The 22,869-nt window shown below is 30.0% G+C and overlaps 1 protein-coding gene across 1 annotated transcript in view; it reads right to left on the bottom strand.

Annotated features, from left to right (window-relative positions):
- Positions 1-4,650: 4,650 nt before the first annotated feature.
- The window catches only part of LOC106678461 (protein Skeletor, isoforms B/C), a 178,689-nt gene continuing 160,470 nt past the window's right edge, over positions 4,651-22,869 (bottom strand). Inside the window, exons 7-14 of the mRNA XM_067045329.1 lie at positions 17,259-17,422; positions 16,256-16,359; positions 15,922-16,158; positions 14,786-14,965; positions 13,913-14,011; positions 12,245-12,400; positions 9,132-9,295; positions 4,651-8,301 (exon numbers count right to left, since the gene is read on the bottom strand). Of these exons, the coding sequence (XP_066901430.1) occupies positions 8,155-8,301; positions 9,132-9,295; positions 12,245-12,400; positions 13,913-14,011; positions 14,786-14,965; positions 15,922-16,158; positions 16,256-16,359; positions 17,259-17,422 (1,251 nt within the window). The 3' untranslated portion in view covers positions 4,651-8,154. The remainder of the gene's footprint in view (positions 8,302-9,131; positions 9,296-12,244; positions 12,401-13,912; positions 14,012-14,785; positions 14,966-15,921; positions 16,159-16,255; positions 16,360-17,258; positions 17,423-22,869) is intronic.

Genomic DNA, 22,869 nt, shown 5'->3' with positions numbered 1-22,869 from the left:
GTTTAAACATCAGTGCATATGTTAAGCTGTGTCTACAATAGACCTCAGGCGGCAAGTTGTTATGTTCTCCTGGGGGACTTCAATGCCCAGCATACTGCCTGGTTGTGTAGCAGTAGTAATCCACTGGGTCCTTTATTACTAAGACCAGGTTGGCTCTCTTCCGCCCGGGAGGGAGTGCACTCCTTTAGGCATGTAATTCGCCCTTTGTTGCTTCAATGCTCAAATTGCTCCTGAACAGAAATACGCACATGGTCACACACTGCCCTTCAGACTATTGGATCACAGGCCTGTACTGTATGCTTTCGCAGGTACACTTACCTACAAAACTGGAAATGATACCGGTCAAGAGTTGCTGAAACACTGCCAGAGGTTGCATAGTGCTCTGACGATTTGTCAAGACCTATGGCAAAGTCCTGTAGCATGGGCGTACCCCTTCAGGGCAATAAGCCCATACCTTGCCGGGTGAAGTGTCCATTCTGAAAGGATCTACAGTGAATACTCTGAATACTTGCCATCCTTAGTTCAAATACTCACAAAATTATCCTGTCAATTCAACTCCTCTCCATCTACCTGACCTATGGACATGCATTGTTGAGACCTGATGTAGAATACCTCACCTCTGTAATTGGCGTCAGGACCTATTATTATACTAAGCCAGCTCCATAAAGTATTAGAATTCTAATAAAATGCCAAAAGAAGGAATCAATAAGACCCATGGGTGTAGACACCTCTTCCTTTCCAGCTTCATAGATAGCCTAAGAAAGATTACATAACAGTTGTAATATTATTAGTATATACATCTTTTATTTACATATTAGCTCTACCAGAAAGTTCTGTCTGTTTTTAGAATAAAATAAAATAATAAATTGTTCATACCCTGAATAAACTTTATTGAATAATTTAACATCATTATTTGTTTATCCCATTATTAAAAATTTCTTATCCCTAAAGGGGAAAAATCGAATACTTGTCTCATATCTTCTTTTTTTTATTTAATTTTTCACCCTGCAAAAATTGATTAATGACAGGAATAATTGATAATCGGAGGGTGCTAGGTCTGGGCTGTATCGTGGATATGGCAGAATTTCCTAGCCTAACTCTATGAGTTTCTGAAAAGTCCATAATGCAGCTGTCATTATCATGAAGCTGTATGATATCCTTCCTATTGAACATTATTGACCTCTTCTCTTGGAGTACTGTTTTTAAATTATCCAATAGCTGATAGTATATCTCTGAATTTAGCTTTTCATTTGGTTAATAACTCAAAATATATTGGTCCCCAAATGTTTCACCATACACAAGCATTCTCTTACTCAGTTCAACTTTGGTGTAGAGAGGAAGGGGACAGGTTTTCTGGGTTTACAATATGCTCTTTCCCTTACTATGATTTCATAGGTTTTTATCCCGTTATCATCTGATCCATGAAGGTTTCAATTTTTTTCTGTGCAAGCAGAGATCTCTGCAGTCTCAGATGTGGTCAAGAAAAAGATTTTGGTTTGACATGATTTTAACCGTATGGTCATCGATTAAAGATGGTTGGCCATAGTGTAGCTTATTATAAATTTTAAAATCACCTCAATCTTCTGCTGCATGTTTTATCAGAATTTGTACATTTACCACTTTCAATAAATTCCTACATGCTTTAATAGAATTTCTTCCTTATTGGAATACATACTAAGTGGCATAAATGAATTTTATCAGTAACAATCTTATTTCACTCCACTCAATCTTATTCCACATGAATTATCTTCATTTTAGCTCATCGACTAGATTAGTATGTATACAATCAGTGATGAAAAGAGGGAGACAAATATATAAGAATGAACCGAACAAAATTAAACCAGAATAGAAAGAACTTTTAGGTATATCTAATATGTCAAGAATTGATGATAAAGGTGGTGGAGGAAATAAATACAGCATGAAACATTTGAAGAAAGTTAGAAAAGAGTCTTTACTGATAGAGAGGTCTAATGAATCTCAGTCGAAGAAGCATAACTGATTTTTTAAAAGAAGCAATTCAATGATAAAGGATATAAATGTTTGTTATACAAGGTTGACCTTAGGTATGTTTTCAGAAGGATTTTTATTAGTTAATTAATAACCAAATTCATCGTTCCGAAACACTTGAAATTATAAACTTTTTTCTTCTCTCTCATGTAGTACCGAATATCTTCTTTTTGACAAAGCATATTTTGATAAAATTGTGTCCATTTTTTCCACTATGCTAAATGCATAATGAAGCCAACTCAATTGGTGTAGCAACAGATCTTTCTATTTATGAGACCCCTGAGTAAAAAAAAATTGTTTTCCTTTTCTCCTTTTCTGGTGTACAGGGTGGTTATACCTAAGAACGGGAATATTGAGATTCATTCTGTGGGACCAAATAAATTTCAACATGCCAAGGCTGGATTCAAGCTGCTTCTGACTCACTGTTGCTAAGATTACAACTTAACACTCTCAGTCACCGCAGCATATCTTGTCTGTTTATGCCAAGATTATCTATTGAAAGGGTTAATTTATTTTTTGTTTCGAAAGGTTTTGGTATTCGATACCTATGTACCATATTAGGGTGTCCGGTGCACTATAGCTCGAAAATAGTCGGTAATTTTTATATCCTGTGTCTGAATGGTAAATCGTCTTATTTTTAATATATTTTTTCAGATATAAAACTTCAAAAATGTTTTAATTATGCACTAATGAACTGTAACCATGGAACTTGAATGAGAGGAAATTAACCAGTATAAATTAAGTTTTTAAGTTGAGAGAGCTACTGTGGCCCCTCTTTTATAATATTTTTTTAAAATCAGAAATAACCTTCCTCCTCGATATCCAGATTGAACATTTTTAAAGCTCATTTTTACTTTTATTGTATAAAAAAACATCCTATTTGACAATTGTTGGATTATTTCTTGTAAAGGAAAAGGTAATTAAATAATTTGAATTAATATAAACTTTATTGTCTCAATATCTTCTTAAGTATTTCTAATATGGCGTAGGTAATGAAGTATTAATTTAACAAATGTGAAGACTACAATAGGAAATTCAATTCACAAATAATTTTTAAAACTAATGTGTACAGTGCTATACTAGAGTGCAATAAAGCAGATAAAAATATTTACACTTCTGAAACAAAAATAAAATAACAAATTCATATATGTATTTTTTAAATTTCTTTTTTCAAGACTAAAAGACTATAATATAGTTTTATTGTCCATCTACATGTCACATATTTTGATTGAACAGTACACAATTAAATAGATCCATATCTGTTTGATATGTTTAAAAATATGTATAGAATTTTAACTTATTTTAATTTTTTTTTCAAACTACAGTAAAGATCAATGTTTATAAATATATAAGGAAGTGGAAATTTCTGTTGGTTTCTCATATTGACTAAACTTATCATGACAAAGGAAAAAATTACTCATGTAGAAGTTATGTAAAAGTATTAGAAATCTATTTCATTTAATAAAAAGGCACTTATCGAACATCTAAATAATGGACTTACTGTAAAAAACTGTTGATGAAATAATTAATTAATGATAGTAGTGCAAAAACTTGGATATAAGTAAGAAATTTACATTTAACAGTACAAATACAAGCATACTAACACATTAGTACATATATACATATTGAAATGTGTTAGTATGTAAAATATTAACAAGTTGTATCTTCATAATGGTTTACTAATTTTTATTCAAGACTTAGTACATAAAAGAGCTTACTTAAAAAAATGTCCAGTACATATACTCTCAACCATTATAAAGTAAGCCTGAGAGCAACGATACTGATTTTTTAAATGTAAGGTTAATAATATAGATAATCTGAATGTTATTTACAAATTTCAATATTTACTTTACATTAGTTCCCAATATCCATTCAGCTCAAGCATCCAACATGTGCAATAAAAGAGAAACTGTATTTACAGATCACTTTGAGAGCTAATTAAAATTAAATCTTAACTAACTTATTATTGTCAATAAACTAATACAATTGACTATAGTTAATTTGATAATGATTAGCTAATTTAAAAAATGAAATAAATATATTGTAAAACATAATTAAAAAATATGTCTTATTCTAAATGTTCGTGATTAATTTTTTTCAACACTTTTTTGTCAATTCATCTTCTTAAAAAAAGTTTTATTTTTTCTGAATTAATAAAAATTGTAAACAATTTTAAAAATGAAAAACTGAAACAATAAAAACAAGTACATTCTTCCAGAAAGTAAAACTATTTAAACATTTACTGTATAAAACCATTGTCTAAATATTTGTAGTATGTGTTTTATTTATTCATTTATAATGTAATCAATATTTTTTTGTCATAAGGTATAAATGAAATATTAACATATATTTCTAAAGGTTTATACATTATTTTTTTTATTTTACTTATGTTTCAATTGTTGATGTGGTATGACAGAAATAAAGGCTTAGTAATATGTTCAGTAAATCTTATTTCATTTTGAATGTTTTTTCTAGTGTATAATTTGTTGTGTTTTAGTCCCATCTGCCATGAACAAACAGTCCAGAATCTGCAGTATCTGATTGATATATCTACTCAATAAAAAAATTATAGTATCTTGTTTTTATTTACAGAATCAGTCTAATCAAGATTTCGAGGTTTTTCATTTATTCAAAATTCATTGATAAATAAATAACAGTAGTGATTTATTTAGCTCTTTAATTTTATTGTTCCCAAAATATTATCATAGTTTTATAATACAATTCTTAATTATTTGATCTGTGAGCCTCACTCCTTAACTAATTGATGCAGAAATTTACATTTTTTAGGCCATTGTAAGGTAATAATAATATTTTACTTTATGGGGTAAAGAAGCTTTTCTTGATTTTCTTGTATTTTTTTACCTAAAAGACATTGTTTTAATAATTACCAGAAAATTTTGCTTATATATATTTTTTCTTCATAATTTGATTCATACCAGTAGATATAATGATTTACAAAATATGTATAGAAAGACATAATGGAGGAATAATCCTGGTTCAGGCATTAAGCCAGGATTATATATATCTAAAGAAAAAAAAAAAAACTTATTTTAGGGGGTGAATCCTCCTCAAGGCGCCCCTGGTTACATGTTTACCCCGGCAAGGGGCTATAGTTATGATTCATTTTTAAAATTTTCTTTTTTATATTAGTAGAATGAAATTTGCCAGATACAATTTATATTTTACTATAGCATTATTATAATAGCTTTTCGGAAAATATGTATAAAAATATATTTAATTAATGTTTTATTGTTACTTATTTCATAATGAATGGCTCTCATAAATTTTATTATTGTCTACACAATCACAATTTTATTATCATTGTTTGGTTTTATTTATATTATTTTGAAGCTTACACATATTTTTTCAAAGATACATTAATCCTATAATGAAATATTTATAATAAAAAATAATAAACATATTTGTTTTTCTTAATCCTAATTGACTTTCTCATCATTTTAAATTTGTATTATTATTTAATTTTCATGTAAGATTACATAAGTCATATTAAAAAAAAAAAAATAATAAAAGGAAATGTTAGTAAAATTTATATTATGCCTTTTATTAATTTATATTTATAAAGATTCACATTACTCTTACTAATTAATCAAAATAATTTTAGAATATTCTTTGTAATCATTCAACAACGAAAAAAATTATGAAATCATAATGATGAATACAGAGATAAATATTTGCATTTTTAGCAAAAAAAAAAAAAATATTTTGGTACTTACAAAACAGCCACTTAGCACATTTTCTTATTACAGAATTACTTTTTATATAGAAAAATACATCTCAGGAATGTCAGCTACCATCAAGATAAAAGTTTGTAAATCTTAAATGATCAACATTTATTAACATTGTATGAAAACATTTAACAAGTTTATAATTTTAAATTCCTAAATTATTGATGTTTACCTTTATTGTTTTTAATTTATTCAATAGTGAACCCTTTAAATGAATGCTATTATAAGAATAACTGAAATTAGATTACTTTCAAAAATGAGTTATCTATTATATTAAATAATTCAATTCTCTTTTATTGCACATGACTGACTATATCTTTCAACAATAACTTTTCTTATCATTATAAAAAACTAACAGAAACAGCTTACTATTCAAAAAGTTACATTTAGTATAATAGGTACCAAAAATACTGAAAACATGTATTACTTTCATTTTTTAGAGGTAAAGAAAGCTTTATAAGAGTTACAATAATGTTTTTTAGAAATACAGTAAGCATATATATATATTTCAAATTTCTATAAAATAATTTTTTTTTATGAAGCATCTATTATATAAAAAAAATTAATTATTGTCAGTACAATCACAAGATTATTGTCATTGTTTGGTTTCACATATATATATATATTTGTTGTATCTTACAGATCATCACTTATATTTAAGATACAATTAGAACCCTTCTTGGAAACAGGTAAAAAATAGTTTCACTTTTTCTAATCCTTGGGTTCATACTTAAAGAATATTTTTTTTTTTTTAAATATAACACTAACCTGTATAAATATTGAATGTAATATAATAACTTCTATAAGACTAATTATTGTCAAATTTACTTTTCAAACTTTACTTAAAATTTAAAATCTGTTTTATATGTACAGAATCTGAGAATGCATTGTGAGCATTGAATTATTGTCAATGTTTCAATAATTGTAAACACATATCACTTACTGCCTAGTTCATTTATATATCTAAATGTTATCAGATTTATTATTCCTTATTGATAACATTGCTTAAGTACATATACACAATTCTTTTTAGTTGCCCGTATTATAATTAAAACTAGAATTTCTAGCTTTCCACTCACCCCATCCCACATTCATTCAGCCATTGATATGTTTTTAGAGTGATATTCTTTAATATAGGTTGTGTTTTTTTTTTCTTTATTAGTTTACTTGTTCTTCAAAATAAGAAATATTTTATTAATAAAACTTACTCTTAATTTTTTTCTGGTGATAAACTAATTTTTTGTCTCATGATAAACTATTTAATTTTTTTTTTACGCCTTGTGAAACAAGTATTCTACAGGATATAAATGTAAATTACAACAACAATGCTATACAAATTCAAATAGTTAATTTAATTTGTCAGTCATAATTACTATTTCCAAAATAAAACAAATAAATTTGCATTTTACTCTCCAAAAAATTACATTTTCTAATTATTATCATTTTGTAGCTTGGTATACCTCACAGTCTGACCATTAAGAGTGCTTTCCTTGTAATTGATTTTGCTTCTAAGCAGGTACTTGAGTTCTAATCAAATTGATGTAACACATACGTTCTCATTTGTTTTATTTTAGTTTTTATTTTCTTAAATTTGCAAAAGCAAATATATTTTCACAAATTGACTATTTTATTGCTACATTAAACAGAGTCAAACCTACTGATGAGATTAAAGCATTACAGTCCTGTGTAACTCATAGTGATAGGGAGTATTCTAAGAATTATTAAAATTGATTAAATCTTCTTACATTGAGTATTCATAGATCGATAATGATATTTATGATTTAGATTAACTTTTCTCAGAAATTTTTTAACATTGTCCTTAATATATTATTAAATGTAGAGGTGGTTAATATAACAATATGATAGTTTATGAAATAAAATCAGTCTTGATTATTGGAAAAAACTGAGATTTATCATTTTGATCCACTGTACCTGATAAAGGATTAAATTACTACTGCCTTACGATTAAGGGTATCAACTGTTATTCCATTTTACTTGATGAAAATAAAAAATTTAAAGATAGTTCATGATTCAATTTCAACATATTTCGATTCCAATGATATGTATAATTTACCTCTATAATTGCTGCTTTGTTAACTGGTTTTAATTACACTAAAAATTGTTTCCTTTTCTTTTTTGTACTTTTATAGAGTTTTATGAGTGGATAAACTTTCTGTATTTGTTTTATAACTCTGATATGATACATGATATGAGATTATTTTATTTCCTTGAAGAACAAGTAACTTTTTATTTTTATTTTTAAAGGAAAGACAGACATTTTCAAGTATGCAAAAATAATAAAAATATTAATTTATATGAATAAATTACTTTTGTAACAAAGATACATAGGCATAATTGAAAATGATTATCTTTCATTGTTATATAAAATAGAAGTATGCATCTATCTCATAACAAGATATGTACTACAAAATGACATTATAACTAACATGACTAAATCAATGGCCGAAGATGTAGCATGGTTTAAAGTTGCTTGATATCCTTGATCTGTAACGTGTATTTTCCAACCCAGGTTGTTATGAGTGTAACACTAAAAAAAAAAATTAATAAATAAATAATTAATAGAAACTCAATACAGTCTATTATTAAAATTATTTTTATATAGAAAAAATAAAATAAAACCTAGATTAATAGGAGGAAAGAAGATTTCAAATAATTCTGCAAACATGAATACTAGAACAAACATTTCATTTATTAAAATTTGTATTTAAATCTACAAATGAAATGGAAACTATGTAAGAAATAATTGGAATTAAAATATTTATTACAAATTTTATTTATACTGTTAGGTTTTTAGTTATTTTTAAATAATCATTTATTATATAGAAAAACAAAAATCACTGTTTAAGTGATTTCATGAACTAAATAACATAAAATAAAGGAATCCTTATTTATTTTCATCACATTATTTAAAATTAAATACTATAGCCTATCATACTCAACTTTGGTCAAAATAGGCATGCTCAGAGAGAACCTGAAATTTGAATTATTATTCACATCTGGTATGATAGTGAACTATGTAATGAAAATCCATAGATTTAATGATAGTAAAATGACTATGGAATGCATTTTTTTTTCTTGGAATTAATCTTCTTATTATAACTTTCATAATAAGTGTTGTTGTTTGGATGAATTTCATTAACTTTTTTTTTGTTTCTCCAGTATAAATGCATCAGCCTGTTGTGAGCTATTTAATACTGTATATTATGTATTATGTATTACATGTATATTAAAAACATGGAACCAAAAATGTCGGAAACAATCTTAGATAAAGTGTATTTGAAATTCTGGAATTTTTGGAGAATGACCCATAACTATTAAATGAAAATGCCTGTATTGGATAAATTATTTATTTATTACCTGATAATAAAGTATGTTCGGACTTTCCTCAGGAACAGTCCAATTCAGAACAGCCGACTCACCAGGTTGACAATTAAGTTTGAGAGTCTGGAAGAATTCAGTGAAAGTTTCAAATTCTGCTGACTTATCTACTGTTTTGTGCTCCCATTCACAGTATTTGCCAGCTAAATCAATCAAAATGTAATATCAGTACATGCAGATTTTTATGGAAAAAAGAAGTACTTTTTAAGATTACAGACTAACAATGATTTAAAAAAAAACTTTATTTTTGATACTACAGATGAATACAAAATGTTGGATTTTATATGATGAAGAATAAAATGAAACACTTTTCATACATCATATAGAAAACCCGAAGATTTAAAGGTGAAACATGGGCCAAATCCTGCTCCAGTTTTATTTCCCATTGTTGCATTGATGAATAGAATGGTGGTCACCTTTATTATCATTCTTCATCTACCACTCATGCAGTTTGAGATTAGAATATCAGTTAATAGTAATGTTAAGCATAATGGATAAGATGGAGATTATGGTGTTTACTATCCCTCCAGGTATGGGAAACAATACTTGATGACACTTAGAGTACACAAACCCAGCATATCCTACACAAGGTCGTATGAAGTACACTCCCTAGGGTCACCTTCCCTAGGCTAGCTACCCCCGATAGGGATACAGGTCTGTATAGAAATGATATACCAGCTTGCAGACTAGAGTACGGAGAGAGGGTGGGTGCCCCACTAACTGAAACACAACTATTGTAAATGTACCTCAGATGTGATCACTCTCAAAAGGGAATGACTCAGCATCCCCATAGGTTTTTTACTTTGAATACCTATAGTCTCTTTATATACCTGAAGTATTAAAACCAGTCCTAGAACAATTTAATGAAAATATCAAATAAGATATTAGTAGAACTAGTCAAGGAAGTTGTGAAAAAAAAGGTGTCACTCCATTTATATTACAGCAGTCATGAGAGTTTGGGTAAATTTGGTGCATGGTTTGTAGTAAAAGGAAAGTACAGGTAGTAGTAGAGTTTAAATCTTAGAATCTGATGTATAAAATAGGTTTCATTATTTGATTTGTAAATAAAATAGTAGATGGCGACACTATGGAAACTGGGAAACAGACATGTTTCTTTGTTCTGAGCACTTTCGGTCGTGGCGTCTATTAATAGAAACATATACACTTTGTCTTTGTTTATAAAACCCTCCCTAAATTCCAAAACAAACTGGTAGCAGAGTGTGGTTAAGTATGTTAAAAGGGTTAAGTGACTTGAGTAATTTACGTATATTAACAGATGCATAAGCTTTGTGATTTCATTTAGGACTAACTGCCGAAATCAAAACACAAAGGACAGTGGACACCACAATATTCAGTGCTGAAAAGCTTGTTGCAGAAAATTACGGAGCCTGGTAGATGAAAATTGGAGCATACTTAAAAGCAAAGGATTTATATGAAGATATAATAGAGAAAGATCTGCCGACTGGAGAAGATGCAGCTTGGAATAGGAAAAACAAACAGGTACTCTCAACTGTTATTCTAACAGTATAATTATATTTTAACAATATTTGATTTGTGAATAAAACAGTAGATGGCGACACCATGACACTACTGGGAACAAAGAAACAGGCATGTTTCTTTGTTCTGAGCACAGTCGGTCATGGCATCTATTAACGGAAACATATACTCTTTGTCTTTGTTAATAAAACCCTCCCTAAATTCCACAACAGAATCTGTTATATGAATTCGTGGAAAGTTTTACAACTATGGTCTCTTGAGTTTATGTACTCACTCTGAGGTGACAGCTAAATAATGTAAGAATGCCTTTTTTTAACTCCTAGAAAGTACTTGGGTGCATGTCCAATGAGATTTTAATGCTAAGATGGGAAAAGAAGGAATGTATTAGCAGATAATAGGGAACTATAGCCTTCTTGATGCAAAAAGGCTAATTATCTTAATCTGTGAGAAGGAATAAGGAATCCCAATGTTAAAAAACTTGGTTCTATAATACACCTAAGAAGGTACAATGCCAGTTATATATTGAGAGGTCCTGGTTGGACTGTCACAAAGTGATAATGAAAGCACCTGAAGGAATTAGAATCATACAAAAAAGAACCCAGGTTCCCATAGAAGCAGCCGTGAACAGCAAGAAACTATCATCTAACCCACAATTTACTACACAGAAGAAGGAGGTCCATTGAAGATTACAGACTGAGAAGGAAGGGTTATCCTTACACATGGTAAGGAAATGGTTACCCCTCAAGAAGAGATGACAGAAGGAGAGAGGAGCTGAGAAAAATGGAACTTATGAGCCATAATAAATAAATTTTGACCTAGTGATGCTGCAGGAAAGGAAGATCCACCTCAGACCATTTGTATGAATTCAGTACGCAAATCATTTTTAAGCTTAGATATAAAACCCAACAAGCCCATGTCCTTTTATAGGTTTTAAGGCATCATATTACATACAGAGCTGTAAAGTGCCCTCAGAGTTCAATATACCTGAGAAACTAAATCACTTGATATAGTTCACTGTGAAGGACGTGAAATTTACTTATAGGATAAATGGCAAAAGATCTAAAGAATATTTTGCTCTGGCAAGGGATTCACTAGCCTGTATATTGTTGAATCTGGTTTTTTGAAAGGCTATAGAAGGGACAGTTTAAGAAGATGAAGGAGAAAACAAGTAAACATATTTACTAGGCTGCTTCAATTGTTGGGCTATGTGGATGATACAAATATCTTAGAATACTCTCTTTAGGCTATGATTGAGGTATTTATAGCACTAGAAGGCCCAGCAATAAAACTAGGATTTGAATTACATGGTAACAGAGGAGGTTCTTAAGCCTAAAGAGAAATAACTTATAAAAAAGGTTATGAGCATTAACCAGCAAAGATTTCACTAATACTGCTATTTAATAGAACAAGGAGATGCAGAAGACCAAAGCTGAGGTGGTTTTAAGATGTGGTGGGGGATATTAATATCCTAAAAATCAGGAACAGAATGGTGTCAAGACCATCAACATTGGAGGCAGTCAAAATCAGTAACTAAATTGTAGTGCTATCATAATAATAACATAGTTATCAATTAGTATAATTATTTAATTACTTACCTGCAGTGGGATATGGGAAACCTTCAGCGTCATAACTAACTCCAGCAAAAACTCGCTGCTGTCTCTGTTGTTCTGCAGTCTTTTGTCCAAAACCTCCTTCCCTACTATCGGTAATGTAGAATGGATGGTATTTAGCTGGATTTGTTCTATCATCACCTAAGTTGATAGAAAATTTGGTTATAAGCACATGAAAAAAAAATTAAGATAAGATCATTCATCAATCATCAATCAAGATCTTTCAATTAATACTAATTTACACTTTTTTTGTTTTAAAGCATTTATTAAGAAGAATGTTTATACATTCTTAAAGATGAGTTGTGAGAATATGTTTTTATGGTAGATTTATGGCTCAAGTTTAATCGAGATGTTTAGTGATTATTTCAAAAAATTTTTGGAATTATTAAAAATAAAGATCATTGACCATAAAGATCAGAGGACAATCCTAAGGAAGAATAAACAATTCACTGTTTGTAACTTTTACAGCAGGAGTTCATTCACAGAATTATACCTTCGAAAGAAAATCAACAGAGATGTCCTGCTTGACAAATCTTTTTCACCACAGGATTACACTCTTATAAAGTTCTTGATTAAGAAATTTCTTTCAATGGGAAACACTCTCTCATATTTGGAGGAAATTATTGAATAACAGATTCACTTCCCACTTGTCATTTGTGTTCTTGCCAAGTAAGCTCACTATAAGCTATCTTGTAGTTTTGATGGTTAGTGGTTAACTTGCCATGTTTCACATTATATACAAATTTCATAAATGTAGCAAATAAAAAACTATTGAGGAATCTCATCGTGGACACCCTAAGAAATAACAAACTTGACAGGATATCACTTAATGAACAGTCAAAAGGGTAGTGTTTCAGTTTTAAAAGGAAAGTGTTTCAGTTTTAAAAGGAAAGTGTTTCAGAAACAAAGATTTGAGAAGTCAATCTACAAATGATAAAATTAATTACTTCTCAACTGGCTATTTATAATTGATTAAATGTTTACAACTACCTTGAAGTCTAAATTTTCCCATTATTTAATTCACTTATAGTAACATTGCTCACTCAGCTATTAATGAGTGTCTTATTATAATCAATACTTCTCTTAGAGGTGTGTTTGTCAGGAGTGAACGTAACAAAAAGAACTAGTCCAAACTGGACGTGTTGTCAAAATGTACACTATCACTGAGTCTGTCAGCATTGAAGAAGGGTTGGTTTGGTGATGCCCTTCTTTGGCAAATCACTTGGTAACTTTGAGTGGTTGGACCACCTCTACTCTTCAGACTGTACCACTCCTCCCAAAAAGGTAATTGACTCATCTCATCACTTATGTTTGCCTTTGGCAGTTTATCATTATCTCACAATTACACCCTGAACATTTATCTCAAATTCTTTTTTTTGAACCACAACATGTAGGAAAATTTTGACAAACAGGTAGTACACCTGACTTCTATAGAGTACAGACCCCAATCCTTCAGTGGATTGGGACAAACTTAGGGGTGAAGCATGATCCAGGCCAAACCATCTCCTATCATAACTGTTTGTCTAGAAATAGTACTTCCTTATTTTGAATGAAGCCTAAAATCTTCATGATATATAGATGTAACAGATTTGTTTCATTTTTTAAATATCTGAAGTGTATTTATTATTATAACAAATATATTTTTAAAAATACCTCCTTCAACAATAAAAGTATATGTTTTTCCTCTTTGAACATATATTTCGGGTATTAGAAGATCATTTAAGTACCAAGCGATGCCCCAGGATGGATGCCCTAAAACAAAAAAAAAGTAATTAAATCAATCAAACAAGAATCTCTTTGTTTTTTTGTTTTTTTATCACTTTTGTGCTTCTTACTATATTAGTTTTAAACAATAACTTCATTGGATTTTTTTTTTTTTTTTTTTTATGAACAATAAAGCAGTTAGGTTTAATACCAAATTTTAAATGAAAAATAGCATAAGGTTAGTCATTATAAAATGTTACAGAAAAGGTTTCTAAACAATGGGAAACTATTTGAAATAAATTATGGCTAAAAATGTTAATAATTAGTTGTTTAATATTAACTTAGTGCATAATAACGACTTATTTTGACTAAAAATAAATTTTTTATTGTTTGATAATAATCTAAACTGTGATATAGGTATTACAATTCAACAATTCTCATTGGACCTGGAAACACACATAAAGTTTTTTTTTTTTTTATTATTGAGTTTAACAATCTACCATTCGCCTAGTTTCCAGACCTGTTTTGATTAAGTAACAGGGACTTCTAATACAATCTAGTTGTATTAAAAACAAACCAACAACTTTAAAATTAAGACAAAACCAAGGGATAAACAAGTATCCAAAATTGAATATATCTTCCACTTAATTATAAATATTTATCAAATATAAATATATTTTAAATCAAATAATTTTTTTTTTTAAGAATATTTATATAAAATTTTCAATAATTCATTTAATTCAATTTTGCCTAACAACATAAAAAAATGTAGGTTATGTTTCTCCTGTCAATTATAATCAAGCTTATGTGGTACTTGAATACCTGTAATGGCAGGATACCCCCTCACTCCACCTGCAGGACCTATTCTAGCTGTAAACGATTCTTCATTTTGTATGATGGCGGGTGACCAAGGGTGAAGTGAGTCCTCTTTTCCTCCTGAAGTAGGGAATGTGGCAACGCACTGTCTGTCATCTTTGCTTCCAAAATCAATCCGAATGTCCTCTGGATAAAATAAACCAAAATAAAATTATTTCAGTTGGTATTTAAATTAATAATCATACATCCTAATAATTATATATCTATATGTACAAAGAAGATTTCAACAAAAACAAATTTAAAAATTGTAGTTGTAGTGGGAACTTCTTTAACAAATGGGAACTTCTTTAAAGTTTGTCATTGGAAGTATAGCTCAGGTTCAGATCTATTTATAGACTTAAAAAATTAAATTAAATGTTTTATTAAAATTGTGAGGTGAAAAAAACTTCTAGAATATAAACTATTATATTATAATATGTTATATTTTGTATAACATATAGATACAAATTGTTGATAAGAATAACTTATTTGTTACAATAGTACATGAATATGGGATAATATCCTGAAACTTTGTATAAATACAAAATATAGAATAGTTTATATTCTAATTGGAAGTTTTCTTCACCTCAACAATTAAAAAAATTAATATAATCAACTTCCTAAAAAGAAAATCCAGACATTAAATGTGCAAAATAATTTATTAATTTTTGAATTAATATTTGTCTATAAATATATTTATAAAAAAATAATAGGGATAATTGTTATTTTTATATTTGCTAGTTGATTAAGAGTTGCTGGTTGATTAAATTTTGTATTATTATGTAAATAATAATAATAATAATAATAATAATAATCTATTTCTACTATTATTATTTTATGAGCAACTAGTACATAAGAGTTTAATATTTATATAATATAAATATTAAAGTTTTCTACAAAAGAATTTAAAAGATTAATAAATCAGATTTATTATGAAGCTGAATTTCAATGAAGTCAGCAAAAATTTACATTAGCAATATTAGAAATCTCATTTTATAATCCAAATTACTTATTTTGGACTAGAGATAAAGATTCAAATATTGAATTACCAAGTATTAAGTAAATGATCCTCATTAATTTATTATAAAAAAAATTTAACTTACCATTATTTTTGTCCCTAACTCCATGAGCGTAAGCTTCTTTACGAGAGCTGAGTGGTCCAATTGCTGCTATTACATATGTATCTCCTGATGAAGGAATAGGCTTATCATTGATAGGTTCATTTGTATGAAGTGGGCGTCGATAAACAACTTTTGTTACACCCATATGCCTCTCTCCAGACAGAAGCTCTACATCATTTCTACCTCCTAGTCTTTCATCAGGACAAACGCCATTTTTCCCTAAAATGCAAAGTATTAAAAGAGGTGTACTTCACAAATTGGAGAGATAAAAATTAAAGATAGTCATCAAACATAAAAGTGTTAATTTTCTTATTACCGTCACACTGCGAAGTTGCAGACATAAAATAATCTATTGCGTGGAATCGCTGTGTGTCAGAGTCAAAATATGCCACAACAACATCTCCTCCTACCATTGAAGACCTAAAAAAGCAATTATTACAGAAATAAAAAAAAGAAATGTATTTTGAAACAAACATATACTCGATAAGAATTGATCAATAAAACAGATGACAGGTACTGATATAGCATTTAGCAAGACATTTTTGTACTGACAAACAAGATGGGTAGGAGGGAAAGCTTTATGGAAAGAATTTGTAATCTTAGGATATTGGAAGATTATTAGTTGATCATATATGATGATTATAGGAAGATGATCCAGGTGGCAGTAAAAAAAGCTACAAAAATAGCAGAAAAATGTTAAATATTTTAATTATTGAGTATTGTTTCTTATATTCTTTCTTCTGTTTTGAGGATTCTTTTTTCTAAATGATATCAACACACAAAACTAGTTTCTATGTTTTTAACTGACTTATTTATTCTTGTTCTTTTACATTTATTTTGCATACAGTGTGACATTTACAAATTAACATAACCTTACATAAATAACATCTGTATTATCAACATCAAAATATTGTAAACTGTTTATAACTAAATTATTACTGAGTTCACAAAAAACTACAGTAATTCTAGGTACTTCCTGATTACAAATTCCTTCCTGTATAGTCCTACAAAGGAATAGATGAAAGTATTTACTTTATAGTTAGTATTTATTTAGTATTGTATATTAATATTTACTTATTTATATTTATGGGGAGATCAAAGTAGGTGGAAATAAGGAGAGGAAACAGAACTGGCAGGTTTCAAGAGGGAAGATGTCATTATATTTATATAAATATACATTTTGGAATATTGAAGGATTTAGGGATGATTTCAGAAATATGATTACTGTAAGATATACAAATTTTATAGTATTGAGGTTATGAAAGTGAACTAGTAAAATATTGAATTATGGCAATTTTCAAAGTTAGATATTTTAATACCTATATTTTTCACCACTGATTCCAAAAGATACGTATTGATCTTCCCTCATTCTTGCAGCTAGAGTGACCTGAAGCCATTCCCCTTCTATCCTCCATTGAACTTGAACTCGGTCTTCAAGAAGGTCACGACAATTTGTTTCCACTACAGGGCTTTCACTGCTAGTCTGTAAAAATATTATTTAAACAAAACGTTAAAAAAAGTGTAATCATATCTACACTTTTCATACCTTTCATTGTTTATGTGATGAATTAATTTTATGTTTATTAGAACCATGAGTTAATTTTTATTCAGCTGATTTTATTGGTATGAGAGCAATAAGGCTGTATAATAATTTTAAATAAGATAGGTATAGAATAACTTTCAATCCTTTGTAGAACTTAAAACGCAGATTGAGTTATAGAAAATAGGTTTTATTATTTTGTTTGTAAAATAAAATGGTAGATAGCGACACTCCTCTGACATGGGATAGCTTGGCGTCCCTTGGGTCTAGAACAATCTGCCATGGCATCTATAAGTGAAAACACACTCTCGTTGTTTTTATTTATAAAATCCTCCCTAAATTCAACAATTTGGTAGCAGAGCGTGGTTTAGTGCCTGAGAGAGTTAAGTGACAAGATTTATTTATGTATATTAACGGATATGTAAGATTTGTGATTTTGTTTGGGACTAATCACTGAAATCAAAACACAAAGGACATGGACGCCGTAGGATTCAACATTGAAAGGCTTGCTGCAGAAAATTACGGGATTGGGTCGATAAAAATTGAAGCGTATTTAGAAGCAAAGGGCTTATACGAAGAAATTAAGAGGGAGTTAAGGAGAGGCTTTAAGATCAGAAAAACATAAAAAAAAAATCTAATTTTCTAAACTGCTAAGTTTTTTTACAAATTAGTACAATATATAAAGATCTTATTCTAAAACTACATTTAAATATATATATATATAAAAACAAATACCCTTCTATTGCCACATAAAGAAGAGAGCCAGGTTCACTGGAGAAGGGAGTTACAATATTGGACAGGGAGCCAACAGCCGGAGCATACAAGAATGGGGATGAACCTCTCTACTGGTGGGAAGAGGGTTGTGATGATGTTGACTTCAGGCTGCTGAGCCCGGGGTTCCTCCCTTGGTAATGAAATTGACCAGGAGGACAGTGCTTTGCTACCTCCTAGGTCTTGATGGAGGAGTGGTTACTTTGAATAGTGGGTTGGAACATGCCTTTAGGTCATCAAAGAATTTGATGTGCCTTCGACCTATAAACTCCAGCACTAAGGGGAGCTGGAGCTCATCCGGTATTACACTATTCAAGACCCACTGGAATGATGTTCCACTGAAAATCCACCGAAGGAGGGACTCTGGAAATACTGCAACTTGTTCAACGTATATTTATCGAGTTGTCACAGCAGTGGTGCACCATAGAGCAGTTTCAGCCGGATGATGGCTTTATAGATCTTCAGATTCAGATATATGAAGAACTGCTGTGACATAAGCAGATGGTAGATTCCAAGACTTTTGCTGCACTAGCTTGAGCCTCACCTAGACGAGATTTGAGAATGTGAGATGCCTGTCCAGTATTACGCCAAGGTCTCTACCTTCTTCCCTACCTCTACCATCCTCTGATGGAGTTGGAGATCTGTCTTCCTTTATTATCCACAACAAATCACTGGGGAAGCTGCTTCACTTGCCTTTCTCGAAAAACATTACTATATTATCAGTTTTTGTCGAATCAAAAACTGATAATATAGTAAAAAAACCTGATGCTGTCTTGCTTTAGTGTGATGGATATTACCAGATCAGGAAGCACCCCAGAGTCCAAGATTATCGCCCTTTGCAGTGGATTGGAGAGTTAAGGAGTCATCCATGAGGATCATGCGTTGGAAAGAACTGCTTAGCCTGAACAATATGAATATTATTTACAAATTCGGAAAAAAAGAATGTAAAGAAGGAAATAATAAACAATATAAGATGGCAAATTATCTTGAAGACGATCTCTGGTTTAACAAAGTTGGAGCATTCTAAATATGGCAAGAGTTACCATTACCATTAACTGGTCTCAACCAGGTGACAGGAAGGATCAAATTTGCTGCGTACTAAGGGATGTCTCCAAACCTGTGACAATCCACCATCTATATGTGGGAAACGTGGTGCTTTGAGATAAAATACGCATATTATGGCAAACAAAACAGATTGGGGTAGAACAGTCAATCATCTAATGCACACTAACAGAAGAGACCAGGAAATCTTGGATACCCAGAAATAAGCCATCATGAACAACATCAAAAGCAGAATTACATCAAAAGAATATAGTGCTTTTCACCATTAGTTTTTAAGAACTAATGACATTAGGATTAGTGATTGATTCAAAACTATACATTCACAGTCCACTAAATTGGATGAATCAATTTTTAAAAAATGTCCAGAGCTGGCAAAAAATTATTATGTTTTTTCCCACCATGCCAGGACCTATAGAAGGGTGACTTCTAAAGTCACTATCAATAAGATTCTTATACATTGAACGGAACATTTCCTTGTTCACTGGTTCTTACTTCAAGTAACTATCACATATTTCGGTCGCTACAGAATTTCCTGAATGGAAAGCACTTAGTGAAAAAACAGGTCATCTGATTCAAAACAGATCAGTTTTTTACTACAAATTCAAGGAGTTTTATGGACATGAGATAATCCAATTAATAGATAAGTATGAACAGGTTATAAAAACAATAACTTTTGGATTAATATCAATTTGATTTATTTAAAGTACTGAGTTCTACTTTACCCTGAAAAACCAACAACAATAGTTGCTCATCATAATACATCCTGACAATTGACAGAGTGATTAAAAATTATAATTTTATCAACTAAAAAGTGGAACAGACACAAAGTTCCTGCTATAAATAAAACTGTATTAGCTAGGATTCAGAGTAAGCATCTAAGGAGGTTTTCTTCTGGACCAGGTGATTGGCAGATTGAGATAGGCTGGGATAGTATGCAATTTATCTTTAAAAATAGTGACAGAAGTAGTTTTGTATCAGCACAATATAAAGGAGCAAATATTAAATTAAAGACATTAAAGATAATTGTTTGAAATAAAAAATATTCCAGGAAGTAAGGGCTTATCTCAGGGTTGAAACACTATATTAATATGGACTATTTACATGGTTGTAATTCAAACATTGTTTCAGAACAAAACAATATAATTAATACATTTTTTTTTTAATCAATTCAAATAAAGTCATAATTCTCTCTTTCATGAAACAATTACAATCTGTTGTGGAATTTAGAGAGGGTTTTGTAAATAAAGACAACGAGAGTGTATTTTCACTTATAGATGCCACTACAGTCTGTTCTAGAACCAAGGGACGCCAAGCTATCCCATGTCAGAGCAGTGTCGCCATCTACCGTTTTATTTTACAAACAAAATAATAAAACCTATTTTCTATAACAACTTCCTTCCTAAAATATATTTTATTATTCACTCTCATTTATTACCTTGCTTTATTTATTTTATTTTCAACTTTATTGCATCACTCTATATCATTTAATGTTTCACAAAACACTTCCTTGAGTCCTAGGTTGAAACATCTTCAACTGGTCTTCTGTCTTTTGTTGGCGATTTGGATCTCTCCCTTTTTAACTGCATCCAGATTTTTCATAGTCAGAATTATAATATTCACCAAGATACTCTCTGAAATCATGAACATCTGGATCAATAATAGGTTTAACAATACTCGTTGCATCACTAAATTCCCTTTTCTGTTTGAGTTTCTTCTTCTTCTTGCTATGAGCATATTTCTTACTTTCTTCTTCTTTAGTTTTTTCATTTGTTAATTTTATTTTCATCAACACACCGCTATCACCATCAAGACCTAAATCACAATTTAACTAATATTTAAATGATTTTCTAGTATCTTCATGTTCAACATCAGCTACTAGTTTAGGTGCCTTGGATTCATAACCAAATCCTTCATCATTTAATGTTTGTTGTTGATCAGATGTCACTTGTTCTTTTTGTGTAGGAGCTCTGTCTTCGAAATGTTCATCATTCTCTTCAATGCTTTCTTCCTGGGAAAGAATGACTTAATTTTCCTTTCTTCATTTCTTGGTCACTGAAATTAGATCACCACCTAATTTACCTAACCTAACTAAAATATTTTTCTCAGCCATAGTATCAAGCTTCTTCATAATGATATGACCTATTCTTTGATGCCAGATTTTTCTTTCAACTACTTCTGTTTTGAGGCACATATCTTCTGTTTTGTTATCAAAGGATTTTTTTGAATCTTACTGTAAACAGATAATTTTTAAAATCACCTGAACACACCAAATCTCCTTCTTTGGTGATGATTTCCACTCCTTCCTGGGAAATTATAACCTGATATCCCTTTTCTACTAATTTTGGCAAAGATAGCAGGTTATCACATAATTGCGGAACAACCAAAACGTCCCGCAAAGTAAGGTTGTTTTCAAAACCATTCGTGTAAGCTTTTACTTTAATGTTACCCCAATGAGGAGCACTGATGACCCTTCCATCTTCAGCAACTGAAATGTCTCTGTTCTCTTCAGTTCCTTCCTCAACTCGAGACCTTTTAGGAGTCATAGTACCACCTACTCTCTTTACTATGGGTGATAGAACATAGAGCAAATTCTTTAGCCAAAGTTGTTTTATTCTGTCTCCTAGGATGAGTCTTATCTTTGTGTACCATTGGGTTTATTTCCACTGGGTTGTCTGTTCTCTTCTTTATTCCACCAGCAGTCTTTTTTTTCAGGTGAACTGGCCTTTTGCATAGAAAATAGATTTTTGGATTACAGTTTGATCGCCTTGGATAGACTTTCAATGCTTGTTCGTTTTTATTGACAGCATTCCTCCTTTCAAATGATAAAAGCATATGTTCCTACTTGAAACATATATAAGGAGGATAGCTCTGACAATAAACTTAACCTTAACATATAAGTCGCCATCAAGTGTCAAGCACTTCTTTTCCTTTTTAATTATTTTTTTGATCCAGAAGAGTCCTAAGTTATATGTGTGGGTATATAAAGATTATAAAAAGGAAAAGATGTACTTGATACATGGCACTTGATGGCGACTTAAATGTTTTCCCGGATTATGAAATGAATATAAAATGCAAAAACATGGCTCAAACATTTTAGTGTCATGTTTACAAAAATTTAACATAATGCAACTTAAAATATAGATAATATAAAGATTGAAACTGATACTTACAGGAAAATACCACCAAGGAGGCTGTAAGCATGAAGTAAAATAAAGCTAATTGTTAAAAATGAAAGACAAAAGTAAAAAATAAATAATAATTTATTTTTATTCATATCACAGTTCATATATCAAGAAGTAGATTTAACATAACAATTGGTAAATAATGCTTGTAATTTATTAATTAATTACCATAAAATGGAGCATTTGGAGTTACAATATAAGAATTTACATCATAAATAAATATTTAATATGAAAAATTGAAGAGTTGAAAATTTTTTATTTTTGAGGAAACAGTCTTAAAATATCCTATATTTGTGATTAAATTGCAACAAATACAAAGTCAATAGTAAATGAAAATGCATTGAGAGGTAAAGTAAATTCACAATGTTTTGATGG

The sequence above is a fragment of the Halyomorpha halys genome, unplaced genomic scaffold (genome assembly GCF_000696795.3).
Source record: "Halyomorpha halys isolate HHAL.00 unplaced genomic scaffold, Hhal_1.1 Scaffold144.1, whole genome shotgun sequence".
Classification (NCBI taxonomy): Eukaryota; Metazoa; Arthropoda; class Insecta; order Hemiptera; family Pentatomidae; genus Halyomorpha; species Halyomorpha halys.
Note: the sequence above shows the minus strand (reverse complement) of the source record. Positions and strands in the feature narration are given on the sequence as shown.